General features: G+C 40.9%; 1 protein-coding gene and 1 long non-coding RNA gene across 9 annotated transcripts in view; one reads left to right on the forward strand and one right to left on the reverse strand.

The window, feature by feature from the left end:
* The window catches only part of KLHL8 (kelch like family member 8), a 24299-nt gene continuing 5205 nt past the window's right edge, over nucleotides 1–19094 (reverse strand). For 3 of the 7 annotated variants that reach the window (XM_075034421.1, XM_075034442.1, XM_075034411.1), the window contains exons 2-10: nucleotides 14034–14359; nucleotides 10216–10764; nucleotides 6852–7038; nucleotides 6020–6163; nucleotides 4782–4893; nucleotides 2552–2720; nucleotides 1801–1960; nucleotides 602–803; nucleotides 1–166 (exon numbers count right to left, since the gene is read on the reverse strand). In XM_075034421.1, coding sequence (XP_074890522.1) covers nucleotides 43–166; nucleotides 602–803; nucleotides 1801–1960; nucleotides 2552–2720; nucleotides 4782–4893; nucleotides 6020–6163; nucleotides 6852–7038; nucleotides 10216–10764; nucleotides 14034–14252 — 1866 coding nt within the window. In that variant the 5' untranslated portion in view covers nucleotides 14253–14359 and the 3' untranslated portion in view covers nucleotides 1–42. Of the gene's footprint in view, nucleotides 167–601; nucleotides 804–1800; nucleotides 1961–2551; nucleotides 2721–4781; nucleotides 4894–6019; nucleotides 6164–6851; nucleotides 7039–10215; nucleotides 10765–14033; nucleotides 14360–14513; nucleotides 14535–19094 lie in introns of those variants that run through there. The other 4 variants (XM_075034453.1, XM_075034463.1, XM_075034431.1 and 1 more) reach the window with 3 other exon arrangements.
* LOC142033931 (uncharacterized) lies at nucleotides 67–10219 on the forward strand. 2 transcript variants are annotated; one of them, XR_012651406.1, is made up of 4 exons: nucleotides 67–197; nucleotides 5145–5332; nucleotides 8988–9048; nucleotides 10019–10219. It is a non-coding gene; the product is annotated as an uncharacterized LOC142033931 (long non-coding RNA). The 2 variants fall into 2 exon arrangements; XR_012651405.1 differs by lacking the exon at nucleotides 67–197 and having other exon boundaries at nucleotides 4808–5332.

The following is a 19094-nucleotide window of genomic DNA, read 5'->3' on the forward strand; positions in this document are numbered from 1 at the left end:
CCCTACTATCATTCTTCTGGAATTTGGAGGAGGCAGCAGAGCTCACATGCAGTCAACAACGTTGCTGGATCCTTGGCCCACATCCCGGACCTGGCTGCTGAGACAAGAGCACACAGCCACGCCTGCCCCCGCCCTGCAGTGTGACACAGAGCCGACGAGTTCCCATCTAAGAAGACGGCAGAAGAAAAAAAATAAAAGTAAGTTCCTGTCCTTTCTGAGCAACCTGAAAGTATTTCTTTTCTGTGTCTGAAATTCTATTATACAGCCTAGCTGTTTACTGTGCACAAAAATACACCCTGCTAGTTTATTCTTATTTCTCTGGTAAATTTAGTGCAAAATCAGACTGAAACAACCAGAAGAATGTAGATTCTTATTGAATGAAAGGAAGAGGGCAAGGGATGGAGGGGAGGAGGAGGTGCTTAAATATTTACAAGAACCTAGTGGCATAAGCAGCACTCCTGCATCACTAGTCATGGATATTACTCAATTATGACGAGGAAACAACAGAGAAACTCCTGCTGCACACTATTTCTATTATGTTGTGTTTTCATGTAGGCAAACTTCATTGTCTTACTAAGCCAAATAGAAAAGTTTAAATTACCTATTCACTATGGGATCAAATGCTTCCACTGTATTCAGGTACGTGTTGCCATTATGACCTCCAACTGCAAAAATTTTACCCATCAGTGTCGCTATGCCAACGCCACCCCTCGGAGTTGTAAGCTCTGCTACATATTCCCATTTGTTACTGCGTGGGTCAAACCGCTCCACTGAGCTCAGTGGAGAGTTGTCATCAAAGCCACCTGCAAAGAATCATCACATTATCAGTTCTTAGCCACTCCTAGTGCTGGTGATATCCAAGACTGGCATTATCATGCTATTCTCAGCATTCAGTGGGCTAGTGTCCAGCTCTATTTCTTTACATGAATTTTACAAGTTCCTAAAAATTAACAGCTCTCCCTCCTGTATCACCCAGAGTGACAGTTTTCTTCTACTCAAGTTGCAAGGAGTGGTATTTCTCTTATTTTTCTCCTTGAATTCATCTTACACATAGTTATAATGAAACAGCTTCTAATTTGAAATAGAAAAAAAAACTAAGACCAGTAAAAGGATGGTCCTGATCTTATTTTGGCTTAAGTAAAACACGCTCTTGCGTTGTTTTCAAATTACAGCATTGCTGAATACTTGAGTAGGAAAAAAAAATCCTCAAGTAAGACTTCAGTGATGCATTCCCCTTGCTGGGGCAGCTGTCAGATGAGCATTTTACTTGAAACTTTTGAAATCACTTATTATAATAGACAAGGCAGAGCTCTGCAACCTATTACTACATCATACCTACCTGGCACCTTCCCCCCTCAGGAGAGCAGGTAAATGCAAGGTAGAGCAGAACAAGACAGGCCTAGGACAACAGGCTGTGGAATAAGTATCATCACCATGTGAAAAAGCTACTGTCGTCTACACTCAAAATGGAACTAGAGTGCTTTAGAAGTGCATGAACTTCAGAATAATTTTCCTAAAAGGAAACTCAAGATTAGTGAGTCTCGAGAGGATTTTCTATATAGACATACTGTCCTGAACAGTATAGGCCACCCTAAAGGTGGGTTAGGAATGGCTTTTTATTTCCTCACTAACATACCTTGGTTTAAGCATGCCCTGGTTGTGCTTGCTTTCTTCTCCTGCCCAGGAACACAAAGTACAGGTCAGGTCTATCTGTTCCCCAGTTCCTCTAGCAAAAACAGCCTCTTCCAAATACCAGTACTTGGCAGAAACAGCACTACAAAATGTCACATCCCTACTCACCAACAACATACAAGCAGCCATGGAGCTCACTGACACCATTGCCAGCTCTTCGCTGACCCATCTCTTTCACTTCTGTCCACTTATCCAAATGGGGATCATATTTCTCCACACTGGAAAGAGATGCTACACCATCATTGCCACCCACAGCATAAACATGGTTCTGGAAAACAGTTGTATAGAGAAAGATTATTTGTCATGTATATGTATTTACTCAGCTTTTCATAAGCAATGTTAGAATGATAGGAAAACATGGTATATCCACACATTGCTAATCATTTACTTTTATTTAATAATTCCAACAACAGACTTAATTATCCAACAAATTGTAAACGCCATCTTCCAGTTAAAGAAGTGAAAAAGTTACATAGTGTTGCAGACATCTTGCAGATTATATATGGTGAAGGGGGTTAAAGTGCAGAGGCACTCAGTACCTTTAAACATAGTAACCATGACAAACCAGAGTCTTCTGAATGAGACCTGAAGCATTAGCTTGATGTTGTTAGAAGGGTCCTGGTACTTGCTCCCAGTACCTCAAGTACTGTTGAAACAGGGAGCGTGGTTCAATTTGCTATGAGTATTATCCTAAATACCTCACCTTTTGCACAGTTCCATAGAATTTTGATGACCGGAGGTGCTCAGACCCACCAGGTGCATTTTGTTTAAAATCCTTGTGTTCCACTTTGTAAAAGCAGATTTGAAAAGCAGGTCAGTTCCTCAGTTGGCCCTGACTTGGGAGGAAATAGTCACTTACCACAAGGGCTACAGAGCCGACTCCTCCCCTGGGAGTGTTCATTGGGGCAACTGCACTCCATCGATCAGAATCAATGTCGTATCTTTCCACATCGCTGAAGCAAGTGTTGTCATCCAAACCTCCTATTGCATAAATGGGGCCACCAAGGGAGGCAAGAGCAATTCCTCTCCTAAGAAAACCATAGGATCAATACCTCAGTGCAAATCCTTAAGGAAAGGGAATGGGAAAGACGGATCAAGTGACTGGCACCTGTTTTAAACTATGGGGAAAAAGTAATGAAAATTTTAAAAGTGAAGTTTATAATAAATAATGACCAGTAACTGTGGCTGGCCCTCTGCACACCTGTATCAGTCTTGCAGCTTTATCCTGAAAGCCTTTTGTATGTTTGCAGCCTCCCATTAGAGGGACTCTAGAGTTTTATCTTTACTTCACCTCAGCTTTCTCAGGCACCTGTTTGTTAGGACTGCTGCAGCTAGAATTTTTTTAGACTGCAAAAAGACAAAGCTCCTGTTTAAAAAATAAAAAAAAAAATAAAGGTGGGGTGCATGGAATATTGTTTTGACTGAATGTCACCTAAGGCCCAAGTCCTCTACTTACATGCTTGGAGATATGAGATTGTCTTAGTTATTTGATATCTCTGTCTTGGTACTTAATTTTACACTTCCTATCTTGTTTTACTGAATCTGATGGGGAACCAAAACCTGCTGGTTTTAACTGGTATAGCTGCTGCTACAATTTGGGAATGATTTTTTGGGGGGTGAGATTAATATATATTAAAAGGCAAACCTGAGCTGGATATTAGATGACAGAACTCTAGCAAGATTTAATTGCAGTTTCTTCCATTCTGTTATTTTCTATTAAGTCTGTGTTAAAATAGCTGTCAGATTTTTTTCTACTGAATCTGCTAATATGAAAGTACAGTCACTACTACAAAATGAAAAGTATGGTCTAGAATGGAGTTAAGTGAATGGAGCATTAAGTTTCTGTTTTAACTACCAAGACAGGTGATTTACTGTTTCACTGAGAACATTCTTGTCTCATTACACAGAGGGCAGGTTCACAGATACCTAAGCAGGAGCAAGGGAGGCACAATCTTTCTACTCAGCTGTCAGCATAGACACCATCAATGGTGGCAGTTTTTTGTCAACTAAGTATTCCAACACCACCTCGGTGAATGGGAGGAGTGGAGTGTAGCCAAGGCATGGCAGCCCTTTCATTTACCAAGGTACCGAGTAAGAAATGTCACAGAAGTCTAGGACTGATGGTTGCCAAAAATATGCCCTGGAGTGGTGGCATGACGGAGGGAGGAAGAGGAGCAAGAAGCCACTTCCAGGAGTGTGGGTCTTCTATTTTGATTAGGTCACAGCTACAAATAATTTTAGGACTTAGCCAAACTCGGTATTTTACTCCTACTTGTACATGATGCTTTTAGAAACAACAAATAACAAAATGGAATGTAGAATTATGGAGGCTGATTTAAATGACAGCAGAAAAAAAAAATACAGATCTGTGAGTCCAGTAGCTCCTTAAAAGAATCTTAAATGTCAAAAGGCAAGAAAAATCCTCAATCTGACTGTCAGTGTTTTAGTGCTTCTGGCCTTTTGTGGCAAGAACATAGGCAGCTATTGTTTCCTGGGCATGAAATATTTCACTGTGCATGTTCTGATGGCAGTTATCTTGCTCATTCTTAAAAAGAGCAGAAAACCCACAGAACCAGTTAATCAGTTTCAAGTTCTTTACTGGGCACAGCAGAAAGGCCCTAGATGTCAGAATGTAAGCACAGCTGGAGTAGAAGAGCTCTCTGCTCCAGAAGCCAGCCACACTGTGCCCCCCTCCCCTCCCCCCAAAAAAAAAGAAAAAAGAAAAAAAAGAAAAGGATAGAGCAACAAAAGAAAGCCGAAGCATAAACATAACCAATGTTACCAGCCAGGGCCTCTCCCTAGAGAGAGGGATTATGCAGTTTTGCAGTGAAATATTACGTTACACACAACTTTGTGTTTGTGCAAATATGTGATGTATGCAAGTATGTGATGCAGATTTGTGTTTGCTTTACAGGTGGTAAATAAAGGTGTCTGATAGCATAAAGCCCCAAACTAGGAAAACAAATTTCCTAAAAATAACATAGTTCGGGAACCCAAATAAAGACAGGACAGACATGATGTTTTTCAGCATCAGCAAGAAATGATACATCACAGACTAGGACTTATATTTTGGATCATGAGACGGGTACCTCTTTGTGTTCATTGATGCCTTCATCATCCACTTGTTTGTGAGAGGATCAAATACTTCCATGCTTCCTAAGTGTTCATTTCCATCATGCCCACCTACTGCGTAGACTTTACCTGAAACACAAACACATCTTTTGGTACAGAGATTGCTTGGCAACATTTCAGTTTTCATTTATGCAATATCCCTGCCTATGTGAAGACAAAAGCTCAAACAAAGGTTAAAGTTTTCAAATGTTTTCAATATCAGGATTTTAATAAGTACAGACTTTATATTTTTACATGCTGTACTCAACCAGAGATCTGTTCTAACATGAACTTAGACAAAGCTTGAGATACGTAGACAAAAGATCTTCCCATAACTTCAGTCCTGCAGGTCAGATCAATTTTGGACATTTGTATCAGTCTCTCCAGATTTTCTATGGGGATATAAAGATACCTGTTCTGCTGCAGCAACACGGGGGCTACCATGTACAAGGAAAATTTGCATCATGGGTGCTAAGCTGCTCTAGATTGCACAGACATGGTTTCAGAAGATGGAGACCCAAAAATAAAGGTAGGTCTGCTCTTGGAAGAGTTATGGTCTTAGTGACTTGCCTGAACGGATTTAAGTATGAAGGGAGATAGCAAATGCTGGGCGACTCTGCTGTGTAAGGCTGTTTCTTTATAAATGGAATAAAAAAAATTCAATTGCCTATTAAAGCAAGCGGCTATATACAGTTCATAGAATAGTTTGGGTTGGAAGGGACCTTTAATGATCATCTAGTCCAGCCCCCCTGCAATGAGCAGAGACATCTTTGACTAGATCAAGTTGCTCAGAGCCCTGTCCAACCTGACTTGGAATGTTTCCAGGGATGGGGCATCTACAACCTCTCCAGGCAACCTGTTCCAGTGTTTCACCACCCTCACTGTAAAAAATTTCATCCTTGTATCTAGTCTAAATCTATCCTCTTTTAGTTTAAAACCATTACCCCTTGTCCTATTGCTACAAGCCCTACTAAAAAGCTATCTGCAGGCTGAACAACCCTAACTTTCTCAGTTCGCAATAATGTCTTTTCAGTAAGCATGCTCTCAGATCATTTCAGAATCAAAAACCCCTTCATGAAGAAGAAGCTTTGCTAAACTGAAGAATATCCAACAGTTAAGCCATTGCAAGACAGATTTATTTAGTAGAAGTACCAATTCCAGCAAAAGGAGTAAACAAGTGCCTTTTGAATAGGGTTACTTGAATAGGGTTACTGACCTCCCACAGAGATCACACCCACGTGCCTTCTCCTGCTGTTCATTTCAGGGCCGAAGAACCAGTTGTTTTTGCTGATAGAGTAACATTCAATGCTGCGAAATGGATCACCTGATCCACCTCTACCACCAACACAGAACAGCACACCTGAAGAAGACAAAACGGGTTTCCAGAAAACCAGCAGGAAGATGGCAGATAAAGTTGTATAGCAGAGTGAACTGAAAATTATGTAGTCCAGGAGAAGTGGTATTTCACTTCAAGGGGCACAGTCATTGCCCTGTATAATTGGATGCTGGATTCTGGCCTTTGCTTGGCATGATGCTATGGCAATTAACTATCTATGCTCTTGCAAAAACAATGCATATTTTAAATATGCTTTTTGTGATTTTGTTTAGGGTGATGAACAGATTGTTTGTTAAAGATAACAAAGTAAAAATTAGGATTTGCAGTCTAATATTCATCAGTCACTTTTGGTGTAGGTTAGCCAAGGAGTTTAAAAGTTAGCTCAACCTTCTCACACCAACAGATAAGTGTCCACTGTTTTTGATATAACTTTGAGCATACTGCCTGGTCATAACATACTTAACAGTTCTAGCTTTAATACAGATAGAGCCGATCATGACAAATAAATAATGCTTCAAAGAAAGAAAATGACTGCTAACGTTCTGCTAGGAAAAAATGCAGCACATTTCCTAATTCCCAGAGGTATACCATGGCTTTCACAATTTTGCATTAAGTCATTAACAACCATTTATATCAAGCTATCTAAGCCTGCACAGATGCACCACCTTTTCTCCACACTCCTTACTGGATAATCAGACACACATTTAATTACCAGCAGTCTGCTTCCTTGGTGTTGTGCGAATGGAGTACTCAAAGTCTGGCACTGCCCTGCTGCTCAGGTGAAGGTGGTAGTTTCTTGCTTCATCCAGCAAATCCCTACATTTTAGATTCTGCTTGACAATCTCTTCCTTTGCCACAACACCCATAAGGAAACAAATGGGCAAGAGAGGCAGCCGTACCTGACAGAAATGAACACAGTTGGAGTAACTGGCTGAACTGACTGAGTCTCACCATTTACAGTGATGCACGCGTAACAGATGGCAGCTTCTGAGCCAGCTGCCAGCCCCACACTCTTCACTAAAAAGAGCAGCTTTCATTTTTTTTTTTTTCCAGAATAACAGTGATATGAACAGTTCTTTTTAGTGACAAACGTTTGCTACAACCATTTGCATTTAAGCAGCAGTGGAGAACTGTCCCTTGGCCCAGGCTGAGCAGAGGAAGAAGTGCCGCTGCCTGTACTGCAACTGCGCCTGCCTGGCGTGACACAGGCAGCATCTGTGACTGTACCAGAATAGTCTGTGTCAGGTAGTCTGCTGAGGGTATGAATTTTCAGCTCACTGCTGTACCAGCGTATAGAGGGCTTTTGCTAGAATGGTTCATTTTCTTTGGGTGGCAAGTCAAAAAGGAAACACTGTCAGCATGAACTAAGTGTCTATTAAGGAGGTATTGCTAGTGCAGTAACACCTTTCTCTAGTGTGGACTTGACAAGACTGCAGGATTAAAAAAAAAAAAAAGGTTGAGAGTTAATTGTTTCCTTCCTCAAATCCTTCCTGTGGTTCCCCAGAAGAGTGCTGGTGACCAGGCTGAGGAACAGAAGGCTTGCTCTGGGTAAGGCTACAGGTGGTCACTGCCCAGAGCAATCCCCAGTGACAGGGCAGATCTGAAATAAGGTCAGCCTCTCCAAGACTGCCTTGAAATGCCTTCCTCCCCACAGTCAATTTATTTCACCAAGCCTTTCCTTTGGCCTTGTGAGAGAAACAGTGAGGAATATGAAGTACAATCAGATGCAAAGGTGGGACAGGTGTTAGCGGGGGGGGACTGAAGTAAATCACCATCTGACTTCCTAAGGTTTGGAGTCAATGCTGTCAGGCAGCTCCCAGTTAGCTCAGCAGCAATGGTGAAGAAGTCCAGTATCTCTGGTGCTTCTCAGAGCAGCAGCATGGTGGTTTAAAATCGCTGACAAAGTGTCCCTGTCTTCACGTAAGCACGTGTCTCTACCACTTCTTCCTTGCCCACTCACTTTCAGTCCCACTTCTTCCTTTAGCGTGGCCCAGCTTATTTTAGGCTAATTAAAAGCACCACCGTAGCCCTGCTAATACTCATAAGGTTAGTGATGCGGTAAGAACTCAAGGCTCACAAATTCAGAACCTCATTATAACAGCAAAACCTGTATGGCTGATTATGATGTGGATAGTAACTGTCAAGAAGCCCAGTCATGTTTTCTGCCAGCAGTAATGTCCAAATCAACTGATGGCTCCATGTACTCTGGCAAATAACCCATGTTTACAGGAAGGCATTTACTTTTTCATTGCTTCATTCCAGACTCTGGTTTCCCTGAATAGAATAAAGCTGTTAATCATCTCATCTGCTAGCAAAACTGGGCAATAAAAATCAATCTTTTTTTTTTAATCTCAAATTATATTGCCTGTGAATTTAATTACAGTGTACTGAAGTGTTTTTTTGTACCTAAAACCTCATGCTAGTCTAGATGAAAGTGAACGTTTTTGGAAGACAGTTAATAAACACTTGTGATCTTTTACCAGGAAGTGTGAAAAATGATGCAAGAAGACAATGACAGCAGCATGTTAGTGCACCTCTTGTTACTCACATGATGCCAATATTAGCAATTCTGCTAAATGCAAAATATTTAAGTTGGAGTTCAGTGACAACTGAAACAGCACAGTTGATCCTACCTGCTAAGATACATAGGGCATTTTGCAGCACATGGCATGTACCCCCTCCTCCCCAGCACAGGTTCTCCATACCTGTCTCAAATACTGTATTTTAAACTCCTATAACCAGCACATATGGAGCTTGAATAACTGAAGTAACTAACGTTTTGACAGGAGGAGGTCTGATGGGTGTTTAAATAAGTTCAGCTAAGTGACCTTTTGATACCTTCTTTCAGAAGCAGTGGATTTGCATCAAGTCTAGAGGATTAAACTCCAAACTCCTTTCCGATCCTACAGGTAACCAGCAGTGCTAGTCTAGTGAGCATTAAGGGGTCTAGCATATGCTTCTGTCCTGGTTTCAGCTGGGATAGAGTTAACTGTCTTCCTAGTAGCTGGTAAGGTGCTATGTTTTGAGTTCAGTATATGCAAAGAATGTTGATAACACACCGATGTTTTCAGTTGTTGCTAAGTAGTGTTTAGTCTGAAGTCAAGGATTTTTCAGCTTCTCAAGCCCAGCCAGTGAGAAAGCTGGAGGGGCGCAAGAAGTTGGCACAGGACACAGCCAGGGCAGCTGACCCAAACTGGCCAAAGGGGTATTCCATACCATGGGACGTCACATCTCGTATAGGAACTGGAGGGGGGAACAGCTCGGGGACTAACTGGGTGTCAATTGGCGGGTGGTGAGCAATTGCACTGTGCATCATTTGTACATTCCAATCCTTTTATTATTACTGTTGTCATTTTATTACTATTATCATTATTAGTTTCTTCTTTTCTGTTCTATTAAACCGTTCTTATCTCAACCCATGAGTTTTACTTCTTTTCCCAATTTTCTCCCCCATCTCACTGGGTGTGGGGGTAGTGAGTGAGCGGCTGCGTGGTGCTTAGTTGCTGGCTGTGCTTAAACCACAACAGCTTCCTAGCCTGCTCATAGGGCTAATACATCTTGGTCTTTTGTTAATTAAACATACAGGAAGTTCTAGAATTAGCACAACTTTATGTGACACATCTCCATTACAGTTTTACTTTCCTAATCATGTAAAAAACCTCCTCAACAGCTTTACTCTCCTTTCTTAAGTACAAATACTTAACCAGCAGGGGAAGTGAGCATTTCAGGCTGTAGTAGCATCAAACCAAGTGAAGTGATGGCTTTATGTTCTCCACTATGTGTAAATCTAAGAAGTTTCTGCTCTAACGCAGATACAGCTTTTTGTTGGCTCCCTACCCCCCAGCCACGAGCATGAAGTGAGTACTCTTCTCTCTACAGAAACTGGAGAATACAACTTCTTCCTAATATTCAAGAGATCTAACCTGCTTCCACTGTCAACTGAACAGCTGTGAATACCAGATGAGGCACCGACTGCTAAGAATATTTTTCCTCTTGAGATCTACCCAAGTACAAACAGTTGATTATACAACTAAACCAGTGACAAGACAGGCGCCCAGCACCTTGGTCTGCCCTACCTGCGCAAGTATTTCATCCAGCCACATAGCATGATGCTGTGGATTGGCTAGCAGCCACTTGATAGCAGCATTGTAAACTTGCTTTTCATTTTCAATATTCAGGTCACTGGAGGACAGGAGTTTATGGAGGTGCTGTGGTGACATGCTCACAAAGTCTTCACACTCCACCACTTCTGTAAAATGTTCGCAAGCATACTGATCAGCCATGTCCATCAAGTCAATGCGGTTATGACTCTCTGCAAATGCCCTGACTGCCAGGCAGTTGGAGGGATGGAAGTGCAGCTTCATGTATTCACAGCATGCCTTTGCTACCAGTTCCACCTGAAGAATGCAAGCAGCGTACAAGAGAGGCTGGACGTTATCCACTGTCAGAGTAAGCCGGGAGGAGTACACAAACTTCACTAGGTCTTCTATTGCATCTCCATCGAAGTCCCTGATCTCAATCAACGTCTGCTTGGCTTCAGCCATTTCTGAAAGAAACATGGCTCTGAAGTAAGGTATAACACAAGCTAGCACCAGTTTGTGGCAGGAGATAAGCTTTGAACCAACCTGAAAAAAGAACAACAAAAAAACACCCAGTCTTTTACTGGAATGTCAGTTTCAGCTGTGAAAGGAGGGATAGTTAAGCTGAAGTAAGAATTCTGAACTCAGTATGCATTGAGCTACTGTATTTTGTTCAAACAAATTAACTCCACTTGCCCTGTACTTCTGACATTACATCAACGTATCCCAAACGGATCTGAGTTGTAACTTGGCCGTCAGAGTAGGGCAAGGCAATAACACAAGGAAGCAATAGCACTGATGTACGTAACTTGCTTTTCTTTAAGAGCTGTGTCCTATTTTTTAAATGAAACATCCTTAAGAACCTTCTAGATACATCTTGGAGACAGGAGGAGACTGCTAGGCACTTGTTTGGTTTATGTGTATTCAGAGGTTTGGGGGGGCAGGGAATTGTAAACTGACATTTTTAGACTACTTAATTTAAACCTCTGGACTTTTACTAGTGTTGAGGAATTCATAATGCTGTTTATAGAAGCAACTTCATGTAAAACTACTGTAATAACAGCTATTACAGGGATTATTCAGAGTTACCAATCACTTCAAGGATTTTTAGAAGCTGTTTAGCCACAAAAGATGTGGCATTTTTCAAAATTCTGCTCAGAAAGCGCAAAATAAGCTTTTCACTTACAAAATTCTAGAATTCAATTACATTACAAGACAATGTAACTATTGAAGGTAAATGAACAATCTACTACTTATTGGTGTTACAAGAGTGCTTTCTTACAGCCTTTGTCATTCTGCAGTCTGCACTAACAAGCACATGGCCAAGTTAAGCAACCAGTTTCCCTGACAGACTCGAATTACATGTTCATTTCCAGATGAATGTGTTACACTGAGCTGTCTTGCAGTTTAAAAAAAAAAAAAGGATATTAAATTATAACGGAGAATTTGGAGTTTTTTCTACCTCTGCTTCAATACACAATTGCTCTACCCTTTTTAAAAGTGTGTATTATCAACACAAGTGTAACCTGCCTGGTGACCAGGGAGTTGAGTACAGAAAGCAAACACACATGGAAGAGTATGGACATTAAAAGAGAGGAAAAGATGGATGGCTCAGTGTGAGTTAATTAGATCACTCCAGAAGGAACAATTCATAGACCTACCAAACAAACAAAAAACCAGACCAACAGGAGAAAAGCAGATAGATGGTACGCAACTGCCACTCTCCGCCTTCTAACAGGGAGCTGTTCATATGACAGTAGCAGTACAGTAGGTGACATTCCAGATTTTAACTTTTTGGAGCAGAGGAAGTCTCCCGTGGTTTATCACTGTCACAATGTCAGCATTCCAACTAATTATAGTACTGATGCAAAATGATGGTACCAGCTGGCCTGCTATATCAGGAAAAGCTCCTAGGCCATTCTCACCTTCAGAGATTGTTATTCTGTCCATCATCCCACTCTCTAATTGCATCTTTCTTTTGAATTAAGTGGCTTCACTATTTTACCCAAATCTGCTTAACTTTAAATATCTAGTATGTTCTTGGTATTTTGAAATCAAAGTTCCCCTCCAGTTATTAACTATCATATTTTAAGATCCAGCAGTTAAATCAATAATTGGTCTGACAACAGCAATGCCAGAATTGCTCACTGTCAGAGGTCACGCACAAAAGCAGAAAGTTCAGTAGAGAAATCATTATTCTTAAAACACAAGAAATGCCTGAGCGCTAGAGAAAGAAAAATCAAGCCCTCCAGAAAATTCTAGTTCAAGACGGAGTTAACGGTTACTTGAAAATCACTGCTTTAGGAAGCCTTACGGTAAGATGTACATACCTAGGTTGCTCTAGCCTCCATAGATTATCTTCTCTACTTGAGGACTGGAAGCCAAGTCATGCAATCTAATATTCTTAAATTACTGAAGTAGCTTCACACAAATAATACATATGAACAATACAAGCCTAACTCAGGGGAAGTTAAGCTGCAGCCACAGTAAAGTGTATTTTGCAAGCCAAGCTCCCTAGCACAAGTATACGTTTAACTACGTTTATAAAATAAGACTTTCTGCCTTTTTCGCAAGGGTGGGTGGAAAGGGAGAAAAGCGAGGATGAGGGCAAGAAAAGGGAAGAGAGGAGGGTTGTTAAAGAGCTCTGACATGAACCTTCTTCCCCAAAACACCTTTTAAAATGACAAGATGTAAAAAGACCTGATGACGAGCTCAGGCAAGTTCTGTTTCATGGCGTTGGTGCTGGCCGGAGCAGCTTCAGTATTGTCATTCAGTGTCCTATGAGCATTAACTCAACTGTTATGAGGCACTGGACCTATTTGCTGCTGCATCTAGTGCCTGCTCCATGGCTGGTGACAGGCAATTTAATACCTGCTGCAAAGCAGAACAGAAAAATGTTCTGGCTTGTTCTACTCCTGTTGTCTACTGGGGCAGGACAGAAACCCTCTTCCTCTCAGAGACCTCCATTGTCTCCCAAGCGTTTTAGAAAGATGAGATGCCTACTGGGGGGGGCACAAGAGACACACACCTGTCAAGGATTTTCCATATTAATATCTAATAGTAAAAGTGGCAGGCAAACAATTTCTCTTAAAGGCATCTGTCATTTGTTCTTGGTATAGGTATATTTTTCTTACATAACTATCTTGCACTACTAAGATGTCTAGCTAAGCAATACTTAATACTTGTAGGTGCTGGCGACCACTGTTACAGATGCTAGATATAAATTTATTGTGATCAGGATATAAGTAATATACAGCTGAGTTACAAAGAATGCATTAAAGCAATGCTATGCAAGAATCATAAAACTGGTTTCCTCCTCCTCCTTTACTCTTTGATCAACTGTAGAACATAATTGCCTGTTTTGGTTTTTTTTTTCCTTTCTTTGAGAATGCTGGAAGTTGGATTTGTTGCAGAAATCCTGTTTGCCAGGAAAGATCTAGCAGAGCAACAGAGAATGCAAAAATAGAGATAAAATTGGGGATGAAAATGTGTGAGAACAAAGAGGCTACGAGGAGCTGAAACTGCACAGTAATACACTGATCAACTGTGGGAACTTGCTTAGAAGGCAAGTTGGGTGGCGTCAAAGTCATGTACTTCCTCTCTCAGACTGTCAATATCTTAAATGTTTACATTTCAGTTGTAAACTTCCTAAATAAGAAGAAAAAAACCCCATGAGCATATCTAGAGATACCTCGGATCCAACAGCTATTCTATGGCTTCCAATACCCCTGCCTAAATTCACAGCCACCTCCAGCACACCTATTTGTAGCTTAATCTTCAGACTGTTAAATGAAATGGATGTGTGACAATATCACCTTCAGTGTAACATCACAGAGCTCTCCAGCTTCAAAGAAGTGAAGAAGAGAGCTATGAAAATCCTTCCAAGCCTCATTTGCTTCAAATACAAAGATGTCATCTTCACCATCACTGTTGGAAGACCTAGTTTGCTGCTGCTGCTGCTGCTGCTGCTGCCGCCTTTTTCCCTTTACCAGATGTTGTTTTGCCTGCTCTGGCACCATGGATTCTGAAGCCATTGGCTGTTTCTTCTTTCACTGCATGAATCTTCAAAAACTCCTGCCAAGAAAAGATCCAGCCCATCAGAAGTCAAGTCCTAAAGTGCTGTTACGTTCTGTTCATCTTCCTGTTTAAGAAAACACAAAAAAAGCAGATGAGACATTAGGTACTGCTAGTACCTAACACTTTGATTACGTGTTATAAATACTACCTATAATCTGACTTGGGGAATATGGGAGAAGGGGAAAAAAGACCCACAGTCAAGAATCCTATGCAGGTACCTTTAGGAAAAGCCGTTGTCTGTGAACTTGTTGCCCACGCTTCTGGAAAAAGACATAAAAAAGAAAAGCCAAGAATGTATCTTCTAACATTGCTGATCTCACTGCTGTGGATGGCAGAGGAACAGAAGGGACATGGCCTGCAGACAGCTGTGCTTCTTTGGTCCCTAAGTAGCATCTCTCATCACTGCTGCCACAGACAGACTATTGATCTGACCCTGCCGGTTATTTTGTACATACCACTCAGCTTTCCTAGGTCTCTTCAAAAGCTAAAGCAATCCTTAAGTGTTTTATCCATTTATGCAAATGTAAGCAAAATATAACAAGCTTCTACAGAACTAGATAACAAAATTTACACTTACAGAAAAATTGTGGAATGAAAATTATCTCCTTTTATCTAGCAAGTTTATTAATCCAACATATTGGTATTTAAAGCATGACAATGCGTGTTAGGCAAAAGTTTGCTCCTGCTTGCTAGCTTTTGTTTTAGACTGTTTGCCCAGCTTAGCTGAAGATATTTAAGGTGTCTAAGATTTATGCAGCTCAGACTAAAGGAATCTTAGCTATACTGACATCACAGCTTTCCCAGGGCTGAACGACAAATCTGGGATACCACAGACAATGGGGAGAAGGCTTTTTCTGCTCCTGTCACTCAAATACTTTACTCTTCCTGCTACTGTGAGCATCAGTTAGGTTCAGCTTGAAGTTGACCTTTTTTATTTGCAAAAAAAAAGTTAAGCAGTAGGGGCAGTGCAAATTTTTTTCCAGTTCTGTAGCATATTTTAAGTTTTTGTTCTGTGTGTCTAAAAGCCACGAAAGCCAACTCAGTGAGATTTAGGCTGTTAATCCACATGCTTTGTGGAGGATGATTACAAAGTCCACAAGAAAAAAATTAAATACTATTTGAAAGCATGGAGTTACTGATTCAGCTTACAAGCAAGAGTTCTGTTAGATTTTTGGCAAGGGAAGAAAAAGGATTTGTAAGGTTTTAAGACAAAGTCTCTGGAGAGCATATTTAGTAGTGTGTTTCTCTCTTACACTGGCTAGCTTTGGTTTTCATGGTTTCTGGTTAATTTATTATGCATTCATTCTCCAGTCTACCCTAAGACTTGACGATTGCTGTAGCTCAGTGATTTCTGCTCAGGGACTCTGGTGTTAGAGGAAGTGGACTGACTGAAGGAACAAAAAATTTGTCTACAATAAAAATGTAAGTCAGTCAGTCACATGTCTGGGAGCAGAACTGGTTTTCTTCCAGGGTATTTTGAGAGTGTCTGTGCCTATTACTAAATTTATAACTCCTCATGCATCGGTACCAGAGAAAGAGCAGGAAGTGACTTGAGGGTGATCATACTCATTTCTGCTGTAGTTCACAGGGTTGTTGTCAGCTCCATGTCCTGTGCAGTGACAAGGCTGTTCACTGCACTGAGCCAGGCAGGTTAAAGCAAGATCAAACATGCCTAGAATATTCACTAATAGCGCTGTTAGCAAGGGAAGTATTCTTTTAAAATATATCTAAGAGAAATATCTTACTTCTTCCAAAACCACAAACTAGCTCCACGATATTACAGATCACGGTATATTTATATTGTTTATAGCAAGGAATACCTTTTTCTGCTGAAAACTTAACAACTTCTCAGACTTGTCAAATTACTATACTAAGATGTTTTTCCAGTTCATTAGGAGGAAAAAATGTTGATATTTTGGTTGTCCTCTTTTAACTTCAAATTAATCGTCCACTACTGGTACTTAACTACCTTGGCTTTGTTTAACATTGTTTTGGGTTTGTGTGGTGGGGGTTTTTTTGGTAGTGGGGGAGGGAGCTGCAGGGGTGGTTCCTGTGAGCAGCTACTAGAAGCTTCCCCACTGCCTCTGGCCTAGGCCGACCCAAACAGTGATGGTGGTAGCACCTCTGGGAGAACAGATTTAAGAAGGGGAACCTGCAGTGAGTAGGGGGATTGGAATGTGAGAGGAACACCTTATGGCCCGTGACCATAAGGGGGAGTGATCCCTCCCAGTCCTTATCTCGACCCACGAGCCTTTCTTCATATTTTCTCCAAATCCCTCCATGGCCGGGGTGGGGAGGAGTGAGCGAGCGGCTGCGTGGGGCTTTGTTACCAGCTGGGTTCAAACCACAACAAACATGCCCTTCGAAGAAGTCGCTGTTACCATTGGGATACGAAGCTAACACAGAGCTTCAGAGGCAACCTACTGAAGTTACAAAAGGGAACATAGACAAGCAAGAGGAAAAAGAAAGAAGTTGAAATGCTGTACAAGGGTTTTGAAAAGCATCCTGTATTATTCATTCAGAGGTAAGATACAGCATCTTTAGCCTACACTTCTAGGGAACTCTTGCTTATTTTTGCTCCTTAACTGACACTCTCACTTCACCACTCCCTAGCTACTCACATCTAACAGTATTTTTGCAGCCAAGTAGAAACACTGCTGTCAGACAGAACTGCCACTGACTACTAAACGATAGTTCGCAGCTCCCAAGTTCTTAACGTTTTCCATCTGACATATGCTATATTTATCCTCATGCTTTAACTGCAACTGCTCACATACTTTCCAAAACTGTTCTGTGCTTCACTGTAAAAGAGGCTGATGGTGTACATTTTACCTATTCTGGGTATGCCATTGTAAACACCAACACAAAACCCTTGAGTCTTAAGATAAATCACTGCTGCTGGGGTGGCTTTTTTTTATGTTTTAAAAAAACTGAGCAATAACACAAAAGCCAAACATAACTGATTTTAAGCAATATCCTTCATCTGTATCTGATGCTTGTATCAAATGAAGCTCTTGGAGATGCTGAGCTCTCACCTGTAAGAAAAGAAGTTGAGCACGTATTTGTATTAATATATTTAGTACATACTAAGTACACACTTGATATTTCAAGGGAAGAAGCCAGAAATCACACCAAAGGAGACCAAGGCCGTTACTCAGGCTCATAGCCGTAGATAGGGGAGTCCCATGTACAAGGGAGCTCCCAGTATGGCAATATCAAATAAGTGTATGGGAACATGAGAACAAGTCAGTTACTGCTCCTCAAGTAAAAAGAAGTTTCTGCAACATGTTAAAAATTAACATGTTTACTATAACCTTAAGGAAATATTCAGATAGCAATAGTCGGACACACTTCAGTTTAATTTTGATGAGACTTTGTGACAGATAATAATATCGTAGGTAATATTTTTATTCTTCTCCCAAGTCACCGCTTCAGGAGCTTCCGTGATACATCGTCCAAATCTTTTTAGATATCCATCCACAAATCCTCCACTTGTCTTAATTACAGCATCTCACAGTTTGAGCCTTCAAACAAATCATCATCTACTATGGAAAGTACCAGCTATAGCCATCAGACAGTTGTAAAACTAGCTGTGGAGAGCCAGGTCACTGTATATATCCAGTTGGCTGTTAATTGTATCTGGCTTGAGAAACAGCAGTTATGAATTATATCATCTATTTGAAAAATCAAGGGATTTTCACAATCAGAGGTTTAAGGTAAGTCAAGAGCCAGTCTTACCAACATGATGCACTACTAGAGTTAAAGATGAAAAGATGTAATATTACAGATGTAAAACACAATATTAAGATAATGTATTGCAGTGTGTGATAGAATTGATCACGATCCAGACAGAAGGAGAGAACAGATGTTCCACTGGCAGAAAATACTGGTTTGGGCTGACCTGAATGCTTAGCTATAGGCTTTTACTGTTCTCCGATTTTAAACAGAACAGAAATGAGTTTTAGTAGCACTTCTTGAATCAAGATACTAAACTCTGGAAATCTGAAGGTCACACAGAAGTCATGAACGTCAGTATATTTCAAGTCCAAACCTACTCCTCCTTCCAGCTTGAAATGGAATTGTACATAGGTTTGTCATTGCACAGCCTGAAGGGACAGCAGATGAAAAGGGCAAGAAGTTGAAGTTGTACTTTCACATCTTTAATTATATAGAAGTTCACTAGTTTAAGAACCACTAGCTAGGAGGATTGATCAGCATTTAGGTTAGCGTGCATGATGCTCTGTTAATTATGTACTAAGAATCCACAAACAGAGAGAAGAGCCATTTACAGATTTGCTCCCCAAATCAACAGTAATGCAACAATAACATCCAACTACTTGAGGTTAGTTTAGTACTGGGTGAATGCTGCACACTTGGACACACACAGAGTTATTTCCCTCTCTAGGGCGAAACACTGCCACGGCCATTCAAAACCTCAGTAACGTCTGCTCCCTTTTCATCTTGGCAATTAAGTCTTCCAGCCTCGGTACAGTCTAGTATTTCAACTACACTAAGAATGTAAGTGGCCATCACAGAAAGTGACCGACTCTAAGGAAACTAAAGGAAGTGCCTCATTCATAACATCATCTGTTATTCCTTGTAGACAGCTGTTTGACACTTTCAATGAAGGAGTAACTGTCTGAATAAAAAAACAAACCACATATTGTTTATAGCTCACCATTGTTTGCTGAGAGCAGGCCAGCAATTTTCTTGTTCAAGTTAAATATTTAGAAATATTGATTGCATCTGCTGTTCCCAGAGCGCAGCTGTTCCAGACCCCAGAGTTGGTGTTCTGGTCT

Source organism: Buteo buteo, chromosome 1 (genome assembly GCF_964188355.1).
Source record: "Buteo buteo chromosome 1, bButBut1.hap1.1, whole genome shotgun sequence".
In the NCBI taxonomy this organism is placed as follows: Eukaryota; Metazoa; Chordata; class Aves; order Accipitriformes; family Accipitridae; genus Buteo; species Buteo buteo.